Consider the following 27,399-nt stretch of genomic DNA (forward strand, 5'->3'; position numbering starts at 1 on the left):
CTGTTGGCATGTCCTTCATCTATCTTGCATGCCAGCCATGCACATCCCTATCAGCATGTCATGGAGCCCGTATCATCGACCTCCTCGGAGTTTGGATCATGCAAGTGATGAAAGAATGCCATGTTATACAGAAGGGAGGTTTATCACAATATAAACCTAGCTACAGTATATTCATCTGATGAGAAATATGCATGTCATGATCTGCAGATCCCGCCGTTAGGGCTGTGGTCCCAAAACGGAAAATTTCTATATCGGGCATGTGGGACCAACGTCGATTCTATTGCGGTGATCGACCACGACAAGATCATGTCGACCAAGAGTGTTATTTGACCAATTCCTCTCTAGCACGTCATAATGATTGACAAGCTCAACTATGAAGGACGGTGTTCGTTTTGGAAACATACACTGTCACACACAGCGCTGCCAGCAAAGATATATAAATCTGCTTGCCTCTCAGTCGACTGCTTACCAAATCGGTGCTTATCCAACAACCGCGAACACATTGCTGGGCCTCATTGTATTCTCCGGTAAATTCTCCCCGCTATCCGCCCTCACTGACCTCCGCCACTGCTACCTAAGTGCGTGCGGGTATTACTCCAAGGGCATCTACGATGCACATAAGCAGACCCAAGCACCTATCCTCCGAACAGGCCCCAACGCCCTTTCCTTCGGCGACGTCCGGGCCATCCACGATATCTACGGCCACGGTACCAGATGCACAAAAGATGTGAACTACAGCATCCTAGGTGGCTCGCACATGCAGCTTTTCGACGTGGTGGATAAGGCACACAACTCCCCGAAGTAGAAGAGATTTACTGCAGGCTTCACCATCAAGAATCTCGAGAGGTGGGAATTTAAGGTTGCGCGTACCACGCAACGGTTGTTAAATGCAATGGATGCGCATTGTACCAGATTGAAGCGATTAATAGTATCGCGTTGTCGTCGGAGATGAATCTTATGGATAAAGGGACCAATATTGTCACGGCGCAGAAGGCGGATGGGACGTTGTATCAGGCGCGGTATCGAGAGGCACAGAATCATTCCACGCTCGCTGGGGCTGTGTTTGTGTGGGAATATAAGCACTATTCAGTGTTTGCAAAATTATCGAAGCTGATTCCCAAGTGGCGCAATGTCTGGCAGAAGGGAGAGCCATGGGTGATGTCGTCTACCATCAGGCTGCCATCCGATTGCAGCGGTATCTAGCTGGTGAGAAGTTGAATGACTTCTTCTCGTTGATGGAAGATAGGTAATATTGAATGGGGAGAAATCAGAGCGGCGCCATCGTTAATGCCGGCGCAGACACTACTTCCATCGCTTTGACGAACGTTGTGGAACTCCACAATCCACAGCACCTTCACACACTTTGACAAGAGATCGATGGCGTTCCCGACGATGACGAAGATATTGCTCCCTACGACAAGGTAAAAAAATTTCCATTCTTACGCGCCTGTCTCGATGAGGGCCTCCGCATCTCTCTTCCCACTTCCGCCGGTCTTCCGGATCCACGCCTCTGATTACACCATGGTAGCCTGGAAAATATACCCGGTACAGACCTGAGCAGAGCTTTTTGATATGCTCATATGCTCGGCTTTCATTCATAAATGGGTCCATCTGGTCGCGTACCATGCTGACAGTATGATGAGACGGGATTCTTCTCAACTGATAGTATGCATCGTTCAAGCTGTATTCTTCGGACTGTGCACGAGTTAGCCTCTTTTCTTTCTTTTTTTTTCTGAGACGGCGGGGTAGATAGCAGCTTACGGTCTTTGCCACGTATTTTCTCGTTGTTTTACTTCCCTTTTCCCGGGCATATATCCGCAGAGCCATTGTCGGGGCATTTCTCCTTATCACATCCTGATTGACATGCTTTCAAATTTCCAACGCCTATTGCTGTACGGAAACGGTTTGAAGTCCTTCGGGTCATTAACGAGTTCAGTCAGTTCGAAGCGAGGGCGACAATCGTCAAAGAAGTATTCGGTCCATGTTGGGTGTTCTGTCTCCATCTTGAAAGTAATGACTCTATTGCAGGATTATTGTGAAAGGTCTTCCTATGGTGTTGGATATTCTGTGAGCGAAAGGTGGCGGTTTGTTTTGTTTGGCAAAGCAGTGAATACAACTCAGTGTGTGCTGCCTAGCATCCTCAAAACATAGCATTCTTTTTACCAAGACTCGTACTCCACGTACCCGAGGCATCTGAGAATGGGTCTCCGGGAACTACTCAATGAGATCCTCCTTCTGATCACTTGATACTTGAAATATGACTGGAACATCAGCGCGCTTTATCAAGTCAACTCCCGCCTCTGTTACTGCTGAACAGCTACCTTTACCAGCACAACGAGTGTTACTTCCAAAGCTCACTGCTTAACTGAATAGCAGCGAAGGGCTCAGAAATTGTCGCGCAAGATGCTCGATGCAGGCGCCGATCCACATCACAAGCAATGAATACTGCACAGCCCTGTCGTCACTCGCCCATTCGCCATAGATTTATATCACCAGGATTTGAGTGTGATAGTATCACACATCTCTAACCATTTCAGTGTGCAGCCAGGCCGAACTCCAGCCGCTGAGGGACGGTTTTCTGAGCGACCAACTAAGTCGATGTCTTTGACAGAAAGCACAAACCGCACGGCACTTGTATTGTGGTTTAACGGGTATCTCATAAAAGACCAAAAATCCTCGTTCTCCTTTTTCCAAGAAGCATAAACCACCAGTCTGCATCTTTGCGAAATCTCGGAACAGGCTTCGGCACGGAAAAAAAGCCAGTGCTTGATCCGAGAAATCTTAGATAGGCACTGTGTTTCGCATAATGACGGTTGGGACGATCTTTGTTTGCTGGATGGAAAATGGGAGAGCCTCGGAGTAAAACAGAGAAGAACGAAGGCCGAGGTTCTGCAGCATACTCTGGAGGTTGTGTGGCTGTAGCAATCCACTATGTCGCCCTGTTTCAAGAGACATATTCAATTCACCGATGGCGTATTCATACACCCATAGGTAAAGGAAAGCATCAGGACATACGAAGGCATTCGGGGGGCGGGATTTCCAGTGCTACAAGCAACCCCAGAAAAACCAAGGACATCACAGGAAGCATTTTTTCCATTCGTATATAGCATCGCTAACTGGAATACGTAATGTAGATTGGAACATCAGTCATGAATCATGAGATTTAGAGCTCTCTGAGTTATACATATACCCCAAGCAGCTCCGACATTTAAATCATTTCGAAAACAACCTAATCCAAACCCCCCGGTCGTGCGACATCGTTAAATTCGACTGCTTAACCGGCTCCTCTCCAGACTCCGGATCCGCATTCTCAAGCGTGTCGAAGTGCTGCATCAACCGGACAACTGTGTAACTAGCCTCGGTGAGCGCATATTGCTCTGCAAACACCTTGTCAGCACGTCAATCATGAAAAAAAAGTTGGAAGTAGATACTCACGACCAAGACAAATCCGCGGCCCCCCATTAAACGGAAGATACTCCCATCCCCGCCTAGCATTTTCTTCCCAGCGCTCTGGTCGGAACGTATGTGCGTCGGGACCGTAGAAATCTGTTCGTCTATGCATGGCGTAGACGCTGTATGCGACGATGCAGCCTTTGCGTACGTAGACGGGGGATTTTCCGCTTGGTCCGCCACCGACGGGGAGGGTGGTGTCTTTGTTTGCGACGCGGAAGTTGAGGGGGACGGGGGGTTGAAGACGGAGGGCTGGTTTTGTTAGCGATGTGTGTAATAGGGGCATGAGGGATGGACGTACTCTCGTTCAGGACGTATCGCAAGTACGGGATATCCTTTAGCTTAACCTGGGTGATTTCAGCCTTGGGCTGTGAAGCATCACCAAATTGCTCGACAATTTCACGGCGAAGTCGATTCCAGACATGCGGATGACGGGCCATGTAGTAAAATGCCGAACTCAGCAGACTAGCAGTAGTATCACGACCAGCAAGGAGGATATTAAGCATGTTATCCCTCAACACTTTCGGATCTGAAGTCTCAGCCGCAAGTGCCTCAGCGAAAATATACCTGCTTCCTGGCGGTTTCTCTTTCTGCGACTTCAGAGCAAGGTTCACATAGTGGTCGACGACCTCGTGTACGCGCTTGTTCGCTTCTTGGAATTCCTTCGGGTTCACCATCCAGTAGAGGTCTGATGCTCGCGATCTCGAAGCAAGATAGTCCTGCGCCAGACCAAATGCTTCTGCGAAACCTTGTGCATCGCCGACGGAGGATTTTTGCAATAGACTCGACTTCTCGGAAGTAGAGCCCATGGATCCAACAGATTCGCCAAAGAGGAAGTGTGTTGCGGAGTCGATGGTCAAGAGGAAGAAGAGACGCTGGATGTCGAAACTGCCGCTGTTCTCGCGGATCAGGCTGACGAGGTTACGGATGTGGTCGTCCAGGAGTTCGAGGTCGGCAACCTATTAGATCCTTTGTCAGTATTTCCATCCACTGAAACCACCAAATATCAGTAGACTAACCTGATCCCTGGTAAACTGCGGCCTCAGCAACCCCCTCGCATGCGACCACCCAGCCCCATCTAACGTAAAAATGCCATCCCCAAGCAACGGATAAAACTCGCGATGTCTAGTCCCCAGACTAAAATCCCCAAACTGCGTCGCCAGCAATGCCTTGATATTCTCCGGCTCGATAGTCGAAATCAACCTTCTCGACAGAAACCGTTGGGCCAATGTATATCCGTAGGTTGTGTACTGCTCTGCGATGAAATCAACCCATCGTTTCTCCTTCGCTGCTCTGGTCAGCCTGATAAAGCCGGGGATTCCGAGAAAGCCGGCGCCGCCGCGGGCCGCGGGTTCGCAGTTCAGGGATTTTGCTTGTCGGTGGTGTTGGTATTGGCTGTGGAGGTAGCGCAAGACTAGGAAGACCGCGTAGGTCCCCGCGAATAGGAGGATCACGGGAGAGAGGAGCATTGTTATCGTTTTTAGCGTCGGATATGCAAATCACGTGGCATGAGTGTGTTGTGCATATATTTTCACGCGTCTAGAAGAAAAACCAGCATCAGCCACTGGGATTGGAGATTATCCAGGAACCGCACTCACATTTAAATAACCCAACTCCAGCGGATTGGCATTACAAAAACTTCCCCTCCACTCGACCCGCGGGCCTCCCAGGATTGACGTTAGTCCGGGGAAAGAATCGCTCCGATCGGAACCCCCGCTCCTCGGTCTGGACACATGTGACAGATCCTTTGCAGAAACAGAGCAATTCGTCTCCAGCGGACAGAGATAACGACGTGTGCGATTGGATGCGAGTCGGCAGGATAGAGGAATGTCAGTCGGAGACATCGCAAGCATCGACAAATCGGGTTAGTGTGGGATCCACGGCATTGACATCAGCGTTGCCGGATTGGGGGAAGAGAGTGCTCGGAAGCCATACTCAGGGTGGAATGGGAGGATTTCTATTGAAAATATCGAAGATATGAAACATTAACGTAAGCGACGGTCTAAAATATGGATATGCATCACAAAATGTGCACCCTATTTCCTCGGACGAACCATCTACCCGTCTCCAATCCAATCAAGTAGGATCACCCTTCTTCTGGCCTTCAAAACAAGGGAGCCACTCGTGCAAGGCAGCCTTGAAAATGTTCCAAGATGTCTCGGTGGTGCTGTCGACTGTTCCACCAATACCGACATCGGCGACATGCTCCTTACCTTCTAGGATATATCCAAATAGTGTGTCCTGGGTAGTGTGTACTCCGCACTTGGGAATGTCGGTGGTGTACTTTACACCCTCGGGCGCGAAGTCCTCCGTCGAAAAGGGACTCAAAGTCCGCCATGGGTCAAACTCCCCTTCAGTCCAGTACACATTCGATGGGCGGATGGTCCAGCCGCCGTGCTCCGCGTTCACAGCATCGACCTGTGGCTTGGATGGGAATTGGCCACTCTTGACAGCGGTGGGGAATTGGCGGTTGCAGACTTCCTGTTGATATTCCACGTCATTATACTTGGGCATTAGCTGATGAGGACCGACATTGCTGGTCTGATAATATCCAAGCTCGGTGCAATACTGCCAGTACCAGCTGATAAGGAGAGGCTCCACCGCCGGCTTTCCCAGGTCGCAGGAAAGAGGTTTCGTTTCGTCGATGCCCTTGCAATTCATCTCATCATCGGCGTCGTTGACTAGTGAGACGAAATTAGGCCACGAGGCAAGTCGTTCAGCCACATACTTGCCGCCACGAGATGGTGCCATGCCTTCTGGACCTGCCGTCTGGTTCGTGTCAGGGTCCGTTTCCAAGTACGTGCACCAAGCCTTAATACCGAACGGGTGGTCTTGAACCCCGATGCTCTGGAATCCATAATAAAAGTAACTCAACGCGTCGGCGAAATCCCCATTGCTGTTCTTTTCGGCCTCAGGGCCAAGGAATAGTTGCTTGATAGAGGCGGCAGTTTCATCATTCGACAGTTGCTCGTCAATGTATTCCATGGCAGCGTGAACGTCCTTGGTGCAAGCCTCCAGCCCGTCGGCTACCATTCCACGGTAGATCGGTTCGAAGTACGCAGACATGTCGATACGAGCCTGAACCGGTGCAGAAGATGCGAATGAAGCAAAGATCGTGTCCGGATATTCATTGCGAGTAAATGCAGCAAGCATGCCAGAATAAGATCCACCGATCATAATCCACGGGGTCTTTTTTGGGGTCAAATCGATGTTGTTCAAATTATTCCTGCTAAAGGTCTTTGCGAAATGAGGAAGATCGGCCAGAGCTTGGCTCACGGTAAGATATTTCATATGCTCTGGCGCAGGGTCTTGCTGGATAGGAAACGGAAAGGAGTCTCCATAGTACCTGCGCTAATGTCAACAGAGTCCAACACAGATGCATTCAGGATGATTGGTTTCACATACCGATGTTCCCATACAAGTCCCATGCCGTGGAACTCCTTCAGAAGATGACCGAACGAGCCCGACGAATTGAATACCAGATGGTCTGCTATACCCTGGCCGGAAGATTCTCCAGAAGCAATAACAAAAACCGGGCCTCCTGCAGTATAGTGCTCCTCGTTCACCCAGTAGCGATTTTTGTAGGTGCCAACAGAAGTATCATTGTGATCAATGGGAATCTGACAACATATTAGTCTCGAATCACAAGGAAGGAAGGAATTTCAAATTAAGGGTGTACGGACAGAGGCATATTCAGGTTTATGGCCGCCATCTGTAACATCAGAACGTCGGACCAAGGGCAACGGTCGTTGAAATGCAGAAACGGTTGTGGTAAAACCTAAAAGCCCCAAGGCAGGAGTAACAAGCATGTCGAGGCGCATGATGTTGTCAACTCATGAAATGCAGGATGTCCGACACGCAGAGCCGTTGCGGACTATATATATGCACAAGAAAAGGCTTTGAGCCACCTTGCTGGTTGCATTCACAAGATCAACACAAATACGGATTCATAGTACCCCCCATCTAATTTGCACGAGGTCAGACAAAAAAAAAATTGTGTTGTCGATGTGAATGGAGCGATTAATCTCGACTAACTTAAGGGGCCTAGAGCTCTGAAAACCACAGCAATGGGCGCAAAAGGTATTTGTCAAAATGCATCTTCTGGGCTCACTGAGGGTGGCACAGAGACAACATCATCCATCATTGGTCACTGTACGACAGAGCACCGGAGTATGGCGCATACAGGGAACTCAAGGATGTTAATCCTGTGCCACAGACGGAAGAATCCCTGTGTCTGCGATCATCCCGGCAATACCACATGGCTTCGAGAAGTAATGGTTACCACATGGCCGAAGTTTTCTCGAAGTGGTATAGAGTGTCTTTGTTTTCTTTGTTCGCCGACAAATATTTCGATATTATTGCTTTGGAAGGACAATATCTTCGAGAGAAGAACAATACCAACTTTTTTTCTGGGAGGCTGACGGTGGGTCGATTCAAATCTTGCATATCGAATTAGACACGAGTCAGACACGCTGCATGAACCATTCTTAAGAAACATTGGATCTGTGTCTTGATTGTTTGGGAAAGGGGTTGGACAATAGTAAGCAGGCGCTTGGTATTGTTCTTGGTCGACAATCTGTTCTGTAGTCATTAATCACGCTTCCCGTACCGAGTACGCTGTCTTCTCACTCACTTTTGCATTAGCGATGAATTCTTCTCCAAAACCATGAATCATTTCCCGGGAGATCACCGCTGCAATCGCATGGAACTGGACTTGTCCAGAATCCCGAATTGCAGGATAAAGAGCGACAGTGAACGAAGTGAAGGAAATGCCGGAGATTGGGATAGTCCAAATCGGGCTAGTCACCGCGTGACGTCCCAAAGGGGAAGGCCGACACCGTCCAGTTCGCCCAGAATCGAAGGAGATACCACCACTTGTTTGTCTAATTACGAGGTACGGTAAGAAGAGCCCTTGGGGCTACGGGTGTTTGCTGACTATTCCCAATCTCAGTCAGAACCGGAACGACGCCCACTGCGAGACGAAGACCAACACATCGACTTATCATGTCCAGTCCTTGCCATCCGCGCTACACTATTCGCTTCCATAAGCATTGGAACTTGGAACGCTCACATGAGGCACGCTAGAAGGATATTATGCGACCGTAGATGCAACTCGACGCAATGAGCTGAGAGCGCATAAGCGCCGCGGTCTCCGATATCATTCCAAACCACGCCCTGCTCGACTATTCTTTTCCAGGATGCAATCACGGCCTCATTCATGGCATACAGAACGCATATATTGACATTTCATGGATGGTTCGCTTTTGCGAACCGGAGTCTTGGACGATGCCATGACAAATTCTGTTGGAGATGAAGGAACATGGATGTTGGAACTGTGATGTTCTTTGCTGGATGGTGAGAATCTACTCAGGAAATACGAATCCACCTCTACGGCAACAACGAACAGAAAGCAACTTAAATCTGACAATAATGTTTTTTTCGGTAATGTAGATTTAATAAAATAACCTCTAACCTCTGAACTTGCCAACAACGGATAAACGAAGATGGGGAAAAAAGGTTAGCAAAAACTAATGGGATGAGCCGGGATCGAACCAGCGACCTCTTGATGGCATCAGGATCCTCTTTGAGAATCAAACTTCAGTCAAACGCGCTCCCAACTACGCCATCACCCCATTGGCTGAAATATACTTTTCTTATTTAAATCTACAAGCCAGTGATCCCACATGTAACTTATATTAGCGGTAAATGACTCGGTTAATTGATTTGCTTTCTGTTTTGCTACGATAGACTGGATCAGGGAGATGTGTCGACACATTTTTTTCAGACCTCAAAAGCTGTGCCTAACGATGGCGCTGCAATCTTCCGCCATGGTTGTCATTCTTATACCTCGACTGCTCCGTACTAGCAGGATGATTTTGTTCTGACGCGACCGATGAAATGTGCTAGCGCACATGTAGCGATTGTGCTGGCGCTAGAAACCGGTTAAAAAAGATGGTGAGAAACTCTTCCTTGAGGCAAGCCGAGCTCAACGGCTAAATATATCACAAGGCATATTCATTACTCGACTACAGACAATCACCGGAGTACAAGGAATCATGCCCCGAGAGCACTACTACAGAGTACAGCGTTACTCCGTACTCTCGGCAAGCAATCTATACACGACTCCACTATATTAAACTGTGGACCCAGATTGAGTCCGCTGTCTCATTCAATGCTTTTGACGTTATATTCGGCTGCCATCACACCGAAGGCTAATATAATGCCGACATCGCGGAGCTACACCTCAAATCAGGCTAGATTCCCAACCCATGACAGGTCCCCGTGTATGCAATCCAAATGAACCATCAACAGCTTCCCCTATAGACCGTATTAACCGCAAACGCTCGCTCGGACATGCCAAGAGGAGCAGGAAATAAAAGCAGCTGACGCCCCCTAAGCTTGTCTTCAGGCACACCCCAACGCTCCTTAGCAGAAACAATGCGGTCCAGGTTTGTCGGCACGGCCTTACTCCCTCTCTGCGCGCGAGTCGCATCTGCGGCTTTTGGGATCACGAATAACGATGATTCCTATGTGGTCGACGCTGGCTCTGCCAATCCGTTGAAGTTCACAGTGGATCGTGGGAGCTGCGATATCACGTCGATCAATTACTACGGTTCCGAGCTTCAGTACTCCGGTAAAGGATCACACATTGGGTCTGGTCTTGGGAGTGCGACGGTGTCTGCTACCCAGAGTGGTATGTTCTGGGAAAAGTATTGATTATTCTTATCTTGGGATCCCTCACTGACGCCAAATAGGCGAATATATCAAGGTAACTTGTGAGACTGACACATTGACACAATACTTTGTGGTTCACAATGGCGACTCGGTTATCCATATGGCAACTTACATCACCGAAGGTGGGTTTCTCAGTTTGATTGATATGTGTCCGAACTGTCTTTTCTAACATATCCTAGAACCCTCAATTGGAGAACTGCGATGGATTGCTCGTCTTGACCCAGACCTCTTGCCCAACGAGGAGCCTTTTGGCGGTGTATCTACTACCGGCGGTGGAGAAGCCATTGAAGGCTCGGATGTGGTAACTATTGCAGCGAGAGATCTGAAAACATAATGCCTAACGGATGTGCAGTTCCTGGTGAACGGGGAGACTCGAAGCAAGTTCTACTCCAGCGAGCGCTTCATCGATGACCAGAGACACTGCGTCTCCGGTGACGACCGCCGCGTCTGCATGATCCTGAACCAGTACGAGAGTTCATCTGGCGGTCCTTTCCATCGGTAAGTGAACCACATTACATGCATGCAATTAAATGTCTAACGTCACCACAGCGATATCAACTCCAACAACGCTGGTGACTCCACCAATCTCTACTGGTATATGGTATGATAACCTTCCGTCAGACACTTTCGTAATGCTGATCCGTGTAGAATTCCGGCCATGTCACGACCGAGGACTTCCGCGTGGGTCTTCATGGCCCGTACTCTATGTACTTCAGCCGTAGCGGAACCCCAAGCACCGACATTGATACCTCTTTCTTCGCGGACCTCGATATCCAAGGTTATGTTGCGGAGGGTGACAGAGGGACGGTCACCGGTACTGCGTCTGGGGCTGACTCCAGTGTGGATTGGGTTGTTCATTGGTAAGTGACTAGTATTCTTCTCACGAAGACGGGCAACTCAAATTGTGTTTTAAGGTACAACGACGACGCACAATACTGGACGTACACATCCTCCGATGGCAGTTTCACCTCTCCTGCCATGAAGCCCGGAACCTACACCATGGTATACTACCAAGGCGAGTTCAAGGTCACAGAGACCGTAGTGACTGTCAGCGCTGGTTCGAGCACATCGAAGGACATTTCTGGATCCGTCGAGACCGGAACCACCATTTTTAAGATCGGTGAATGGGATGGCCAGTAAGTTTACAACATACCACCCTTTCTGTCAAAAATAGCCCTTTAACGTCTCCAGACCTACCGGCTTCCGCAACGCAGACAACCAACTCCGCATGCACCCCTCCGACTCGAGAATGTCCGACTGGAGCGCCGGCACCTACATCGTTGACAGCTCCGAACTAACTGACTTCCCTATGGCTATTTTCGACGCGGTAAACTCCCCCGTGTCGATTGAGTTTACGGCTACATCGTCGCAGACCGGCGCCGCGACTCTGCGCATTGGAACGACGCTTTCATTTGCGGGCGGCCGTCCTCAAGCTACGGTATGTCATCCACTTCAGGTTGCGCAGTCTAGCTGACGGAACAGATCAACGATTACACCGGAGACGCTCCCTCTGCTCCGACGAACCTCAACTCCCGGGGAGTTACCCGCGGCGCGTATCGCGGCTACGGGGAGGTGTATGATGTTTCGATCCCTGAGGGGACGATTGTTGAGGGTAGCAATACGGTAAGTTCTTACCCGACACTATAGATAAAGTACTGCTAATGCGCGCACAGATCAACATCAGTGTTATCTCCGGAAGTTCCGGGGACGAGTTCCTCAGTCCTAACTTTGTAAGTTCCGCTGCTTGCGGTTGATCCTCTACCAAACTAACGAATACCGGTGCAGATCTTCGACTGCGTTGAGCTCTTCCAGTGATCGTCATCAATATGGTTGGCCCCGGCTGTCAGAATATCTCCAGTCGGACTTCATAATCATTTGATGGCTTTCAGTTTGTGGTATTCATCTGAACCGGGATTTTCTATGTACAGTCTATTCTATTACCTATGCCTTGCTCTATCCCAGAGTGTGCTTGTTGTGCCAGATCAGGTGACATCCAGCTCCCTTGTGTCCCCTACTATCTTTTTCCGACGGTTCGAGAAAAAATAGATCGTTATCTGTCCTGCGACTAGAAGTAGACCGGACACAATAAGAGCAATCATAATCACTAATCCTCTAGGGTATCTGGAAATAGAGCAAGAATATCGTCAGTGTATCGAATCTCACGTCGTCCGGAGTATTTGATAACGCACCCTCCCGCGGACTCGTCGTGGCGGAAGATCTGTTGCCCTCCCATAAGGCCTCCTGTGGCTGTCATTACGACTTGAAGATGTTTAGTACAGTGATTATACTCGAACAGTCTGAGACGGGACGGGGTATTTCTTACACATTCTGGAGAAGATCCAGGTCAGCATATACCTCTTGAGTGGGAGAGGTCTCGGAAAATCAGAACTTACGCTATATTGATACTCCTCTCCTGCGAACTCTTACAATTCATCTGAATCCACGAATTATGAATCGGATGGTACCCCACCGCCAACCCGTTCACCGTCGTCCACAGCCCAAACCTCCCCCATTTCCCAACATGCGCCTGAAGGCATCGTAAAAGAACCACCGCGATCAGATAGCACGTGATAGCCAGCATCACGGTAAGCCCGCGACGCTTTGTTCTATCGCTCAGCCACGCGAAGAACAGAACGACGGGAAGGGTAATGAAGTTTCCGATTGCGGTGAGCGCGTTCGCTTGGATGCGCGTGTAGCCTAGGGACATTATGATGGTGGGCGTGTAGGTTGTGAGCGGGCTCCATGTTGCGAAGACGCAGGCTGTGCCGAGGAAGTGTGGCCATTTTCGGATGTTAGTTAGTGTTTCCCAGACGGTTTTGAGGGGGATGTGCTGGGTTTGGGGTGTTGGGGCCTCTTGAATGGTAATGTCGGTTGGCTGCTTTTCTTCATCTCCTGGGGCCTTGTTATGGGCAGGTGTGTTTGCTTGTTCTCGTTCTGGGAGAAAGGCCAGTAGCATTATTCCTACCAGCATCGACCATATACCTTCCACTACGCGTAATTAGTGATTGGAACCAGAATTGAAGCAAAAAAAAAGAAAAAAAAAGAAAAAGAAAAAGAAAACAAACCAAGACCGCACCTAGAAAAATCCACTGCCACCCTGATAATCCACCCTTTCTGTCCAGCATTAGCAAAGCGGCACCTAATAGCGGTGAAACCGCAGTACCCCCGAACATCCCAAAGAAGAACACCGCGATGCGCTTCGTGAGCTCCTCTCTTGTATACCAGCATGATAAAGTGTACATCGCACCAGGAATATATCCGGCCTCTGCTAACCCGAGAAACATTCTCGTAACAAGAAATCCTGCTCTGTTTTGGACAAAAATCTGCAGCGCGGCCATGATGCCGAATATCAGGACCTGCCCGCCAATCCACCAGCGGGGTCCAATCTATGTGTATCAGGTCAGCTGAAATTTACACATGATTCAAAACGCGGCTGTGGCTCTGTACTGAGTGCAAGATCATGTTCGAAGGTATTTCAAGGACAATCACACCCAGGAACATCAACTGGTTCCCGAGGTTAATTGCGCTCTGGTCCACATCGATGGCAGCCGCGAAACCGCCAGTCAACGCACTTGAAATATTCGTTCGGTCCAATTGATAAGTGGCAAATCCGATTAATAGAAGAGGGAGGACCTGGAGATCCGCTCTTGTCGAGTGTTAAAAAGTTGCTACCCCAGATGCTGATGGGCGACGTACATTCTGCGAATTCGTTGATGGCTATCGGCACCCAGAGTTTTGTAATTGGGGATACAAGCCATATTCAAGCGTGTCATGGGGTATAAAAGGTGTTCTAGAGTCGAGAGGCGGCTGTATTTTTATCCCACTTGGCCGCAAGGACCTTCGAGGCCGTGATGCTGTCATTTTGCAACCTTGGGGGTGATAGGGTCCATTCAATATGCCGTGTTGACTGTGTGTCGCAGTATACAGGACAATTTCATCCAAAGTCATATCGAATCACGGGTATATCCAGGTGTTTATCTCGATTGTGGGAGGTAAATTGAGTAATATGCACCCGATAGAGAACCCGGGCGGCGACTAAACCCGACTTGTTGCTTCCGCAGATTGAGACTATGTAAATATGGCCGAGCAAGGACACCAAGAAGCAGTATAGGGGCATAGGGCGAGACAAGCCCAAGTCCACCTTGGCTCTGGAATCATCGATCGCCAACGCCGAATAGACCAAACTTTTGGGCAGCGGGTGTTCTCCGGGAAAGTAATTCCTGATCCTTCCTCCCTTCTTCTCTGCAACTCTAGCATCATCATCCGTCAACATGACTTGGACTTTTTCCTGCTCGCTACGATTTAAGAGGGGAATTGAAGGATCATTTACTGGGAGACAACCCAAGAGCGGGCCGACCACGATTGACCCGGTGGTCTCAGACAATTCGACTAGCGTGCAACGGCTGAACCAAACTACCCAGAAGAGTATGTCGGAAATGAACACACTGGCCATTGACCCTGCGTCGATCGATCGACTCATGGTGGTAGGATCAAGCTTTTGCTGGGTGTTCGTCCGAGAACCGGTTCCCAATCGAACTAGCGAGTCGATCACCGCACCCCGCCGAATATTGGATATCACATCGCCCTCAAATTTAGTGGATCCTCAGCTGAGGACTGGAGACTCAATTCAAGATTCAGATTGCATATCGCTACTGCACGGATCATCGGAACCATTGAGTCATTCCTCGTCCATTCCTTTGCTGTTCTGGGAAGGATTTTCATCAGCCCTGGCTTCTACCTCGGTGCGGGCCGAATCGGGGCATACCATGACTTGGATTGAAATGGGATAGTGGTATCTAATCAATCTGTACAGTGTCGTTCAGAATTGGATTTCCTCGTTGATCCGTGCAGGGACTATTAAATCCTTTCGGTCTTTCCGTGTGGGTGATTGTAGAAGTACAGAGTACAGTCATATCCTTGCAATAGATCCGACCGACTCAGAGTGATTAACTTAGAATGGACCCTCTAGGTACGCTAGTAAGCTAGTATGCAATGCGGTATGCCTCGTCACATTCTGCGTTCAGGTTTTGGTCGACTGTGAATTTCCCCTGACTCCGAAAAATGTACTTTTTTCCAGACGTTCAAGTATTTAAGCTGGGTATCAGCACAGCATGAAAACTGGATCAACCTTCACCATCCTCTCAGAGACCAACGGCTCAAAGGATGAAGTTCCTGGCATCTCTTGCTGTCCTGGCCGGTAGTGTCAGTGCCGCACGCCAGTCCAACTCTGGCCATCGTACCCTCTTTCCGGCACACCCTCCGGGCCACGATGCCAATGATTTGACTCACCTCATTCCGGGGTTGCAACAGGCCCTCCACTATCGGGAAGATGGCAAGACAGGTACAGTACATCCCTTGGTAACGTCTTGAACGATAAAGGAGACTAACTTATCGGTGTTAGAACACGACGTCTCCTCGTTCGGACACATCCTGTCGACTTTCAACTACCCCACGGTCCTCCTCGATCACTCATCGCATGTCGAGAATGTTGTCTGTCGCCCCAACGGCCTAGACGTATGCTTCACCAGCGACGTCGCCAAGCGCCATGCAGAGGAGAAATGGAAGGCGAACCACGGCCCTCTTCTTCTTGGTACCGACCATGCAGGCTGCGGTGACTATGACACCGGCATGCGGGCATTCTGGAAGGTGTCCTCTATCAGCTTTGGCTCTTCCAAGATGAAGAACCGATGCGCCCACGTCAATGCCACCGAGGTGCCCCTCGAGGACGCCATGGATGGATTCGAAATGGACTTTGGCCACTACGAAGAGGCACTCCAGCAGAGAGACCAGAGAGCAGCACAGCGCAACATTCTGCGTCGCCGCGATGATGCTATCGCTGAGGACGATACCGTCGACATCACGGATGATCCAGACGCGCTGGCGGATTTTTTTCAGGAGCCTATCACGGAGACATACCCCGATGCGCCCGAAGCCACGCCAGCCAAATACAATGGCACGGTGACGCCAATTAATAAGCGTGCGATGCTGCAGCGACGTGGATTCTTTGACTGGGTGTCCAATGCGGTTAATGTAAGTGTTGCATCATTTCTTCGTTCATCCTAGGAATATGGCTGACATGCTGTCTACAGACGGTCAAAAACGCAGTTGTTAGCGCTGTTGAAACCGTAGCCAACGTGGTCAAGAAGGTCGTCACCACTGTCGTTGATGCGGGTCGGGAGATTGGTAAATTCATCCAGGATCCCTTGGGCTACGAATGGAGTCTTGGGACGAGCGTTGAGCGGTCTTTCAACCTTGGTGGCTCCGGCACTCTTCGTGCGCCTTCGAGCTCCGGTTTGTTTGGCGAAGGGTCGGGTCTGGTGATTGCCAGCAGCGGTGTTATCCCAGCCAACATCAGCTGTGAGAACTGCTATGCGCGCGGCGAAGTCTCATTCAGCGGCCGTGTCTCGGCGAGTATCAAAGATGGTCTGAAGGAAGGATACCTGCAGGCTGGAGCAGGATGGGATTCGCGGTTAGCACTAGCTATGACGCTTCAGGGGCAGTATAAGCTGGAGGCGTTCAAGAAGGAGCTCTTGGCTTATAACCCGACTCCCCTCCAGATTCCGGGCTTCCTTTCGATCGGTCCGCAGGTTTCGGTGAGCGCGGTCATCGATCTGTATTTCCAGGCGGAGGCAGACATCCTCATCGGTGCGAAGTTCGAAATCACCCCCGGCAAGGCACGACTGGACTTCTTGGACGGTAGCAAGACGAAGGTTTCCGGACTGGAGCCCAAATTCACACCCATCGCCAAGTTCCGTGGTGACCCCAAGGTGGGTGTGACATTGGACTTTGGTCTCCCGCTGGCGTTGGAATTCGGAGTGGACATTCTCAATGGCAAATGGAAGAAGACTGTGGGCCTCGTCGACCAGCCCTCCTTCATGGTGGAGGCCAAGGCCGGAGAGGATGAATCCTGCAAGGGAATTACTCTCGGACTGAAGGTGCAGAACTACATCTACATCAGCCTCAAACTCCTAGGCCTGTATGACCACGCCATCACCACCCAGACCCTCTGGGAGAAGCCACTGGGCTGTGTCGGGGAGAAGACTACCTCCAAGGATCTCACTCGCCGCGCCCTGGAAGCGAGAGACGACGGCACCGATGATGAGGAGATCAAGGATCCCGAAATCGCGGTTGACAACAAATTCACCAACGGAAGCATTTCGACCAAGCCTCCCAAGATCGACCATGTTCCGGTTGATGTCGACACCGTGGAGCCGGTGACTAAGTTCTCGTACGACAACATCATTACTGATGTGAACCAGACTGCCGTGCTCTTTGCCGGTAAGGAAGACCGTCTGTACTTGGCCCCGTACGGTGACCCTGATACTGCTGCTGGCTCGCCTTTCGCTAGTCGCCCCGATGCAAGCGACGTGGTTATCATCGGTGATATTTACGGTGGATACCTCAACTACAATCCCAGCGAGATGGAAGCGACTGGCGTCAGCAACCTCCGGTCTTCTCGTTTGACCGATGTCCCTGTCGGGTCCAAGTTTATGTATGTCACACCCCTTTCATACTTTTTTATAATCACCAAGCTAACAGGAATTACAGCACCCTCGCAGAGGTCCACACAAGCGAGCTCGAAGGCTCCCCGGCCATGTACATGGGTGCGATCGAAGACCGTTTCTACGCTTTGGCGACGTGCAGTGTCATCGACATGGGAACGCGGATGTACATTGTGGATGCTGACAGAGACGGATTAAAGGATCTGAACAACAACGATCTTGCGGACTCGATTGTCGGGGGTGACGTTCGCGGTTGTCAGTATGTGTATCTGACGTCGAACAAGAAGGGGTTGAAGTTGGCTGAGTAGATGGTGTGCATGTGAATGGCTATATAGAGTAGTTATTGTAATTAGTTTTTAATGCTGGGGATATCTACTTGGATGTTCATGATTCAAAATGATGCATTTTCTTTACATGCGCTATTTAATACATCGAACGTCTCTTTCGGATATATACATTTCCTTTGAACCATTCACTGAAATGCCCTGTAGCCCCTAATTCACTCCTAGACCATATAACCAGCATCTTCCATCATCCTCTCATTAATCCTTCAGCCCACCTCTATATATACGTCCAGAGTCAGGAAAAGCAGGCTGATCATGATGGACTCCCTGGATGTCCTTTACTATATTGGTGACATATACTGGCCCCTTTGATAAGTCAAATATTGAAACTACGGCAGAAAAGCAATAAATATCCCTGACAGACTCTTACCCCGGAGAATTTTTTCTGCATAAGAGTTTACACCATCTTCCGAAAACAAGTCTAATACCAAAATGACCGGGAGCGAGAAGCAACAGCGAACCAGCTCTCGACGGACCATCGGCCTCGCTCAACATGCTCCCCAAGAACCAATTTCAGCTATCGTTTATCTCAAGAAGGCAGCCGAAGGAGACGAAGATATGATATAGCGGACAATCGCCAACTCAGACGAGTTGAAAGTCAGGAAGGATAGAAAATGTGACAATACGACAAACTCAATATGGAGCTCGTAGGCGGATGTGGCATCACCCGCCTTCGCTAATGCGTTGTTAATACATACGAGTTTTATATAAAAACGCCATTGATGAAGCATCTTCGGCGAATACGCAGTCCGTCAGTGTCTTAACCCGCACTTGTCGACTTCGTTATTGAATGTGGCTTAAGCCAATAATACATCAAAGACTACGCTCAGAGACTTCGAGGATCTGGCGTTATGTATGTATGCATTCTCCCTCTATAGTTACATGCTAATCGATTCAGCGACGCTACGGGTCATTCCGGCACAGTTTTTGCCTCACGGGTAGCCGTCGGTTCGTGTTTGATCGCCGAGCTCCTAGACCAACTGGCGCGTGTCTACAACCCTCTCGAACAACGAGGGTTGTGTAAAGGCGATGATGCTTTGAAACCTTCCGAGGTTTTCATTCGAGATTGACGAAAACACAGGTTATCTCGTTGTGATAGACGCGCTGCTATACCAGTTACAGAAACTATGGATAATCATAGTGACAAGTTACGTCGCTGTTCGGGACCGGAACCATCAGAGGTTACTGGTATGTATTCTACCAATATATAAATAGATCTCGTGCAATTGGACTAACATGTGTGTAGAGATAATCATTATGGCTTACGGCTCGATAGTCAGTGTCTTCCCGATCTCCCCACCTTCCCTTTCCTCCTTTCCACTGCTCTCTACATTATCGCATTCACAATTCCATTGCGTGCCTTATTTGTAATCCTATTGTTGCATTCTGTGTTCTTCTTGCAATAGTGCCCCGAGTGAACCTCCCGTGCAGTAACCCAATCCGGCTTGCCCGGGAGTAATCAAGGATCAACCAGGCATGCTGCTATCACAGCTGCAATCGGACAATGACTTGCGGCAATGCATTTCGCACATTTAGCCCAATGCAGCGCGCACGCTAATGGAGGCGTTCTTCCAATTGATGAGTCATTACGACATACCCCTTGACATGGCCCGCCAGCCATGCACTGGTAAGTATTCTGATCTCCGAAGGAATGAAAGGAGAAAACTTCAAGTGGTACTATTTACTTACACCCTTCAGGCACCAAAATCAAGGCGTCCTTTTCAAGTGCCACGTATAGACAGGTGGCACCATATACCTTCCGGGACCCTGACAGAAACGGCGACAACATGAAGCCACTTCATGTGTTTGCATCACGCATGCCCCATTACGTCTTCTACGGCATTCTAGGAGATGCCTATCTGGCCATAAGCCAGTTTGGTCCGCTCCAAATGCAAGAAAATGAGGAGGCACTCCCGCGCTTGATTGTCAGTAGATAGAAACTCGATGTTGGCTCAAGGTATAGCTAACAACAAATAGTTGTTTGCTCGCATTGTCGCCCGTTTTGGATCGTCAGTCATGAACAAGCCAGAAGGCGTACTAGAAAGCAACGTGACGAAGAAGGGCCGCATTGAACACCATTCCCCGACATTTGACTTGGTGAGCGTCGTCTTTGTGGAAATCAAAAGGCCTTGGATGGCCAGAATCTGGACACGGAAGGCCAAGTGTTGGCAGAGTGTGCGGGTATGTTGATCGTTCCAGTCAATTAAAGCGCTAAACTCACATAGACTAGCATTCATCATGCCACCGTACAAGAGAAGCCAGACTTCTGAATGATCTACATATACCAACATCTGACTTCTCTCACAGCTGAAGTTTACTGTAACGACAGCGACCCAGACTTCCTCGCGTGGTAACGATGACACCAATAGGCCCCAGCTATATGAGGTTATGTGAGGAATTCGCGTCCTACATGAGCAGAACAGATTCCTCAAGCACAAGACAACAGCAGATTGAGAACTACGCTTGAGCCATTACTCCAAACCCTCGTGGCAAGTTAGACAATTGACATCCTCATGAACCATATGGGAAAAGGCTGGGTCAAAATGCAATTCTGAAATACGACTAGTCAATTTCTCTCCTTTGAAACACTCTCCATTTATGCAATGGTCTACCAGTTTGACTTCTGTCACCCAAGTTCGCGTCACAGCGCACTCGATTTCGCAGAGCTTCATCCAATTCTAAAGAGGTGTACAATAGTCATGACACCGAGGAAGTCTTCAGATTTCCAAGTTGTCTGACGGGCCGTACATCTGTTTCCTGCCGGCATTATATACCCAGCAACTCATAACGACAATGCGAAGACACTCAACAAACGATAAACGTGAGAAGAGAGCCATCATAACTTTTCAAGACCGAATTTGGCGAGTAGCCGACAGACGTCAAGAGAGGGAGCCACGAGATTCAAATGTGTCACAGACAAGCAAGCCCATTTATTCGCTTTTGTCATTATCTGACAGACAAAACAGTGACAAAAATGTTTGGCTGGAAGAAGAGATTTCCCAGTCTGCACAATTTTCATGCTGAGTGGTCTACACGCAGAACATCAACCATCGTTTAGCGCGAGTCACATAACGGCGCCTATTGATAGACCATGGGATGCCCGTCTCAGGGTCCTGGTCATCCATTCAGAGCAGCACAACTCGTGTCTTTGCTACCCTGTCAAAGCCGTGACGCTAATATAAACACGAATAAACAACTCGTATTCAAACTTTATGTTTATTTCCAAAAAATACCATGCTGAAAGCATGTCGACCCGGTATGATGTAGCTGATATGGCAAGCATCTAATGCTAATCTGGCTAGTAAACAAGTTTTCGAAGAGTGTAGACAACTACGCAAATGACTATCCCATAATCGCTCCGCATTATTTCTACGGCAAACTAGGCTTGCTACAACTAAAGAAAAGGGATATGTGTACGGCCACAGTTGGTTTCATCTTGTGGGCGAGGCAGAACTTTTTCACATGGTGGTCAATGGCAGCTGGGTTAAAGATCTTGACAAGGAACCACTAGTCAGGGGTAATCATGGATACCAATACTGAACTTCACAAGAATGTTGTGCAATACTTTTTTGTATCGGGATTTGTTCTTGTCCTCGCTCCATATACATATCATGGATGGTTTACATCAAGTGGATTCTGTGTGCTGTGCTGGACTCGTTTGAGTTAGGCTGTTTATTTGTCTGGGGACTCAATTTCTGACATACTCGGATTGCATAACACACAATGCTAGGAATAAATACACACCTTTACCAGTAACCTCAATCAACTCATCTTCAAGATGCCCAAATATGCCAAAGCACCAATCCCAACCATCCCAAACACATTCCCACCCACAAACTCCCAAAATGACGACCCCCGTTTCTCCCCACCCTTCTCAGGCTCATCCCGCTCATGAACCAGTCCCCCCCTAACCCAAACCATCTTTACATTCCGATCATCGCCATTCCACACCCATTTATGCACCTTCTCTGTCCAGTTTTCCCAGCCGAATATATCGACGTTGCTCACGCATTCACCCTTCTCAGTTTTCTCACCAAAGACGCCAGACCTCGAAGCAGAACCAGTTTCCGAAGCAAAGGTAGACAGAGAAACACTTCCAAGCTGTATCATCTGCGCATCCCAAAACATCCCCACCTCAAACCCCCCAAGTTCACCCCCCATATCGAGAACCTCTGCGCCACCCCTCGTAGCAAGATACAACCCTTCCTCAACACTTAGATTTTCCCGTCCTTCTTTTACATTCTTCGCGTTCTCGTCCGTATCCCCATCACGAACAGTATGACGCAATAACCGCGAGACGAGAATCGCCTGTCGCACGCTCTCCAGAATACCAGGATTATATCCACCGCTAACATCAGTTCCCAGACCTACTGTTATCCCTGCGTCACGCAGGACGCGCACGGGACACAGGCCAGAGCCAATTGCAGAGTTTGACACGGGGCAGTGCGAGACTTTTGATTTCCTAGCAGCAACCACTTCACGTTCTTCAGGGGAGAAGTGGATTCCGTGCGCGAGAATTGTCCGGGGTGTGAGCAGGTTCGCTTTATCGTAGACGTCTGCGTAGTTTGCGGATGTTGGGAAGAGTTCCTTCACCCAGGCGATTTCGTCTTTGTTCTCGGAGATATGTGTCTGGATGTGTAGCGGGGGTTTATGCTCCGCTGCTAACGCGCCGAGCTCCGATAATGCTTGCGGTGTACACGAGGGCGCGAACCGGGGCGTTATGATCGGTTTCACGAGATCACCGTTCGGATCCAGGGATTTGATATATGCGATATTCGCTTTTGTCGCGGTCACGGCTTCGTCGACGGAGGTATCTCTGTAATCTGCGGGACAGGTATCTTTATTATCCATACAAACCCGACCGATAAACGCTCGCTGGCCACGCTTGTGGCATAGACTCGCTAGGTAGTTCGTCGCGGGGACGTGGATGGTCGTGAAGTAGCATGCGGATGTTGTCCCGTGGGATAACGTGCGGGAGACAACTTGGTTGTAGCTCGTTATTGCTTTCGAGGGTACGGTATCCGGTGCTTTGCTATCGCCGTACGATTTTTCCAGCGGAAAGGTATACGTTTGTAACCAGTCGAGTAACGTCGAGGAGCCGAAGATCCCGCAGTTTGGGTATTGCGGGGCGTGAATATGCGTATCTTGTTTTCTTAGCAATTTTCTCGTTCCATAGGATAGGCATAAAAAAAGGTATACCGATAAACCCCGGAAAAAAGAACTCATTCCTTTCCTCTCTCGCCCGAATAACCGTGATCCTATCATTTCCCCATATCCTGCCCGCCAGAAACTCCCGCAGATCATCCTCATTGCGAACATCCCAGTTATATCCCTTAATCTTCCCGTCTTCACTCGATACCCAAAGAACACCGTGGTTGATTTCGAGGGTATGTGGTCCGTTTAGGCTCGTCTGGCGGGGGAGATGGATGAATGTTCCGAAGAAGAGGCTGTATAACGGTGTCGCGGCCATTTTGGTTTGGTTCCGTTTATTTATTCTTTGCAGGGTCGTCCGGGGTTCTTGTATGATTCCTGGCGCCGGAATGCTAGCTATTTCAGCGGGAGGGGTAGCTTTTCTAGGTCCAGCTCAGTTCAGCCAGATAAATACTGCACAGACCCGTTGATCCTTTGTCGAACATATACCGCCAGTCTAATCTCGTGCTTCGCGTGGCTCCGGTTATCCGCGGGGTCACCTTGCATTGTCCAAAGCACGAATTAATATCCAATGAGTGCCTGGGTAGACCTTATAAATAGTCAACCGGGGCAAAGGTGGAATTGATGTCCGGGGACATCGGCGATCGGCCGTTCCCGAGGCTTTATCGGAATCGATTAGAACTACTGATAACAATAACGATAACGATAAAGATGCTTTTGATTCGATTACCGAGTACTGTACAGCATGTTGAAGTGAAACGGAAATAAAGCAAACAAGAACGCCACCCATGTCTATCATGACTATGTTGAATCAATCGTACTACAGTCATCCACTCATAACCAGCCCAGAACAATATTAAAGAAAATGTTGAAAGCCGCCAAACGCAAGCATGTTATGTTGAAACAAGGAAAAAGAAACACGGGTATCATTAATCGGTCTCCTCAACGGGGCCGCATGTGCAGAAGAGGTTCTGATCACCGTAGGCTGTAATTCGTTAGCATATCATTAAATATGTAAAAGAAAGGGAAAGGGACCCACCATCATCCAACCTGGTGACCGAGGGCCAGAACTTCTTCTCCAACAACCACGGCAGCGGGTACGCAGCCGTCTCACGCGAGTACGGGCGATCCCACTCGCTAGTCAAAAGATCCCGCTGCGTGTGCGGCGACATCTTCAACACGTTACCCTCACGGGGCTGCTCACCGCTCTCGACAGCGGCGATCTCCTTCCGAATGGAGATGAGAGCATCGCAGAACCGGTCAAGCTCGGCCTTGTTCTCAGACTCCGTGGGCTCGATCATCAGCGTGTTGGCGACAGGCCACGACATGGTGGGCGCGTGGAAGCCGTAGTCTTGCAGACGCTTGGCGATGTCGATGGCTTCGATGCCGCAGGTGTCCTTGAACTTGCGGACGTCGAGGATGAACTCGTGTGCGCACCGGCCGTTGTCGTTGGTGTAGAGGATGGGGTAGTGTTCCTTGAGGCGGGAGAGGATGTAATTGGCGTTGAGCAAGGTGATCTTGGTTGCGTGGGTGAGGCCGCGGGCGCCCATCATGTTGATGTAGTTGAAGACGATAGGGAGGATGCTAGCACTACCCCAGGGGGCGGCGCTGATGGGAGGCGACGCAGTCTCTGCGCGCTTCGACTTGAGATGGTCGCTAGCAGGGTGCGAGGGGAGGTAAGCACGGAGGTGCTCTGCAACACCGATAGGACCGACACCAGGACCACCACCACCGTGGGGAATACAGAAGGTCTTGTGCAGGTTCAGGTGGCAGACGTCGGCACCGATCTCGCCAGGCGAGCACAAACCAATTTGAGCGTTCATGTTGGCGCCGTCCATGTACACCTGACCACCGTTTTGGTGGACAAGTTCACAAGCCTCCTTGACACCAGGCTCGAAGACACCAAATGTGCTGGGGTAGGTAACCATGAACGCAGCCAACTCGTCCTTGTGCTTCTCGCACTTGGCCTTGAGATCAGCCAAGTCCAGGTTTCCGGTCTTGGTGTCGCACTTGATGGTAACAACACGCATACCGGCCATGGCGGCACTAGCCGGGTTGGTACCGTGGGCAGAAACGGGAATCAAGCAAACGTTGCGCTTAGATCCACCATTCGCTTCTTGGTACTTCTTGATCACACGAAGACCAGCAAACTCACCCTGAGCACCAGAGTTGGGCTGCACGGTAACCTCAGCCATGCCAGTGATATCCGCAAGCTGCTGCTCCAAGTCGTCAATCATCTGGATGTAGCCTTTGGCGACGTCGGCAGGCATGAAGGGATGGATCTTTGAGAACTCGGGCCACGAGATAGGCATCATTTCAGTGGTAGCATTTAGCTTCATTGTGCAGGATCCCAGAGGAATCATCGAGTGCGCGAGCGACAAGTCCTTCGACTCAAGGTGACGGATGTAGCGAAGCATCTGGGTCTCGGAATGATGGGTGTTGAAAACCGGGTGAGTCAAGTAGGCAGAGGTACGCTCAAAGGTAGCCGGAACAGGTGCGATACCGATGTTCTCGTTCAAGCTGACTTCACCCTTGGATCCGTGGGTGGCAAACACGTTCAGGATAGCCTTCAGTTCCTCGCGTCCGGTCGTCTCGTCCACAGAGATACCAATCTTCTCAGGGGAAACGTGACGAAGGAAGATATCGTTCTGACGGGCAAGGGCAACCAGAGCTTCAGCGTCCTTGCTGCTGCCCAACTCAACGGTAATGGTGTCGAACACAACACCGCCATCGGCCGCGTTTGTCCGGACAGGTACGTTGTAACCCAACCCGACGAGCTTTTCCCGGAGAACGTTGGTCATCGACATGATACGCTGAGCGATAGCTTTCAGACCAGCCGGTCCATGGTACACAGCATACATGGCGCTCATGTTGGCCAAAAGGGCCTGGGCGGTACAGATGTTGCTGGTGGCCTTCTCACGACGAATGTGCTGTTCTCTGGTCTGTAAAGCCAATCGCAGGGCAGGGTTGCCGAGACGGTCCTTGGAGATACCAACGACACGACCAGGAACCTTGCGCTTGTACTTGTCGGAGCATGCGAAGAAGGCAGCGTGGGGACCACCAAAGCCCATAGGGACACCCAGTCGCTGGGCATTTCCGAAAGCGATGTCAGCACCAAACTCACCAGGGGCCTTGAGAACAGTCAGAGCGAGTAGGTCAGTGGCAACGCTGAAAGTCCCACCAGCCTGGTGAATGGCCTCTCCCAAAGACTGGAAATCGTAGACACCACCCTCGGTATCGGGGTACTGAGCGAGAGCACCGATCAAGCTGTCACCCTGCTCTTTGACCAGCTTAAAGTCGTCGGCCAGGACATCACCAACAACCAGGTTAATGCCGAATCCTTCCGCACGCGAGCGCATCACGGCGATGGTCTGCGGGTGGCAAAGGTGCGAAACAACGAAAGCCTTGTCGGCCTTCTTCTGCTTGGAAACAGGAAGGAGGGCAAAAGACATGGTCATGGCCTCCGCAGCAGCCGTGGCCTCATCCAGAACAGAGGCATTGGCGAACGGAAGACCAGTCAAATCGGTAGTCAAGGTCTGGAAGTTCAGCAACGACTCCAAACGACCCTGGCTGATTTCCGGCTGGTAAGGCGTGTAACTGGTGTACCAGGCGGGGTTCTCAAGAACATTGCGCAGAATAACCGGAGGAACAATGGTAGGATTGTACCCAGTACCCAGATACGTCTTGCCCGAGACATCAATCTGCTTCCGATACGTCTCTAGCAACTTCAACATATCGGTCTCCCCAACACCGCCATGCACATTATCCCGCTCCAGCTTAATGTCCGCATTCGGATCCGTAACCTTCAAGTCCTTCTTCGACAGGATGTCCGCAGGCAACACCTGGGCAACAAACTCATCCAACGACGCCACCGGAGGATCGAGCTTCGCCAACATCTGCTCCGCGGCGTCTGGCGACGGCCCAATGTGGCGTCTAGGGAAGGTGTCTAGCGGCTGGAACGCATCCTGGACATGAGGCTCGCCGTGCTCAGCCAATGTGCTCGTGTAAACTGCCCGGCGGGGCGGCTGCTGTGTAGTCGTGTGTAGGGTACGACGGCATGCGTTCAGAGGCGACGGAGTGGTTCTCCGGAGGGCAATTGGCGAGGGTGCGGAGCGCAATCGATGCGCGCGCAGGGCCAGCTGGCGAGTGCCTCTCAAGGCGTACCAGGAGGCAGCCATACTGGGGAGAAATGAGAGTCCGCTAGGACTAGATAAGAG

The 27,399-nt window shown here is 50.1% G+C and overlaps 9 protein-coding genes and 1 non-coding gene across 10 annotated transcripts; 4 read left to right on the forward strand and 6 right to left on the reverse strand.

The window, feature by feature from the left end:
* Positions 1–373: 373 nt before the first annotated feature.
* On the forward strand, positions 374–805 carry ACHE_31194S (uncharacterized protein; the record flags this gene model as incomplete). The annotated part of the gene is made up of 1 exon (XM_043277896.1): positions 374–805. The coding sequence occupies one exon, from the start codon at positions 374–376 to the stop codon at positions 803–805; it is 432 nt and encodes a 143-aa protein (XP_043135729.1).
* Positions 806–3,213: 2,408 nt separating this feature from the next.
* Positions 3,214–4,919, reverse strand: ALK2 (cytochrome P450; the record flags this gene model as incomplete). The annotated part of the gene is made up of 4 exons (XM_043277897.1): positions 3,214–3,377; positions 3,436–3,702; positions 3,752–4,409; positions 4,470–4,919. 4 exons carry the CDS (start codon positions 4,917–4,919, stop codon positions 3,214–3,216), a joined length of 1,539 nt encoding a protein of 512 aa, XP_043135730.1.
* Positions 4,920–5,526: 607 nt separating this feature from the next.
* ACHE_31196A (putative serine peptidase, family S28) lies at positions 5,527–7,271 on the reverse strand (the record flags this gene model as incomplete). Its single annotated transcript, XM_043277899.1, has 3 exons — positions 5,527–6,796; positions 6,856–7,070; positions 7,134–7,271. 3 exons carry the CDS (start codon positions 7,269–7,271, stop codon positions 5,527–5,529), a joined length of 1,623 nt encoding a protein of 540 aa, XP_043135731.1.
* A 1,711-nt stretch (positions 7,272–8,982) lies between these two features.
* On the reverse strand, positions 8,983–9,083 carry ACHE_t30019A. The gene has a single exon. It is a non-coding gene; the product is annotated as a tRNA-Phe (tRNA).
* Positions 9,084–9,888: 805 nt separating this feature from the next.
* On the forward strand, positions 9,889–12,000 carry rglA (putative rhamnogalacturonase B; the record flags this gene model as incomplete). The annotated part of the gene is made up of 11 exons (XM_043277900.1): positions 9,889–10,144; positions 10,206–10,307; positions 10,365–10,486; positions 10,538–10,683; positions 10,735–10,786; positions 10,834–11,045; positions 11,100–11,321; positions 11,377–11,623; positions 11,668–11,808; positions 11,859–11,915; positions 11,971–12,000. The coding sequence occupies 11 exons, from the start codon at positions 9,889–9,891 to the stop codon at positions 11,998–12,000; spliced, it is 1,587 nt and encodes a 528-aa protein (XP_043135732.1).
* A 467-nt stretch (positions 12,001–12,467) lies between these two features.
* ACHE_31198A (uncharacterized protein) lies at positions 12,468–13,943 on the reverse strand (the record flags this gene model as incomplete). The annotated part of the gene is made up of 5 exons (XM_043277901.1): positions 12,468–12,513; positions 12,579–13,173; positions 13,262–13,571; positions 13,633–13,831; positions 13,882–13,943. The coding sequence occupies 5 exons, from the start codon at positions 13,941–13,943 to the stop codon at positions 12,468–12,470; spliced, it is 1,212 nt and encodes a 403-aa protein (XP_043135733.1).
* Positions 13,944–15,348: 1,405 nt separating this feature from the next.
* ACHE_31199S (uncharacterized protein) lies at positions 15,349–17,995 on the forward strand (the record flags this gene model as incomplete). The annotated part of the gene is made up of 4 exons (XM_043277902.1): positions 15,349–15,526; positions 15,587–16,215; positions 16,275–17,677; positions 17,734–17,995. The coding sequence occupies 4 exons, from the start codon at positions 15,349–15,351 to the stop codon at positions 17,993–17,995; spliced, it is 2,472 nt and encodes an 823-aa protein (XP_043135734.1).
* Positions 17,996–19,636: 1,641 nt separating this feature from the next.
* ACHE_31200S (uncharacterized protein) lies at positions 19,637–20,342 on the forward strand (the record flags this gene model as incomplete). The annotated part of the gene is made up of 4 exons (XM_043277903.1): positions 19,637–19,658; positions 19,730–19,956; positions 20,009–20,212; positions 20,262–20,342. The coding sequence occupies 4 exons, from the start codon at positions 19,637–19,639 to the stop codon at positions 20,340–20,342; spliced, it is 534 nt and encodes a 177-aa protein (XP_043135735.1).
* Positions 20,343–21,793: 1,451 nt separating this feature from the next.
* Positions 21,794–23,501, reverse strand: ACHE_31201A (chlorohydrolase family protein; the record flags this gene model as incomplete). The annotated part of the gene is made up of 2 exons (XM_043277904.1): positions 21,794–23,175; positions 23,231–23,501. The coding sequence occupies 2 exons, from the start codon at positions 23,499–23,501 to the stop codon at positions 21,794–21,796; spliced, it is 1,653 nt and encodes a 550-aa protein (XP_043135736.1).
* A 610-nt stretch (positions 23,502–24,111) lies between these two features.
* Positions 24,112–27,360, reverse strand: GCV2 (glycine decarboxylase subunit P; the record flags this gene model as incomplete). The annotated part of the gene is made up of 2 exons (XM_043277905.1): positions 24,112–24,167; positions 24,222–27,360. 2 exons carry the CDS (start codon positions 27,358–27,360, stop codon positions 24,112–24,114), a joined length of 3,195 nt encoding a protein of 1,064 aa, XP_043135737.1.
* Between the last annotated feature and the right edge of the window lie 39 nt (positions 27,361–27,399).

Source organism: Aspergillus chevalieri, chromosome 3 (genome assembly GCF_016861735.1).
Source record: "Aspergillus chevalieri M1 DNA, chromosome 3, nearly complete sequence".
NCBI lineage: Eukaryota > Fungi > Ascomycota > Eurotiomycetes > Eurotiales > Aspergillaceae > Aspergillus > Aspergillus chevalieri.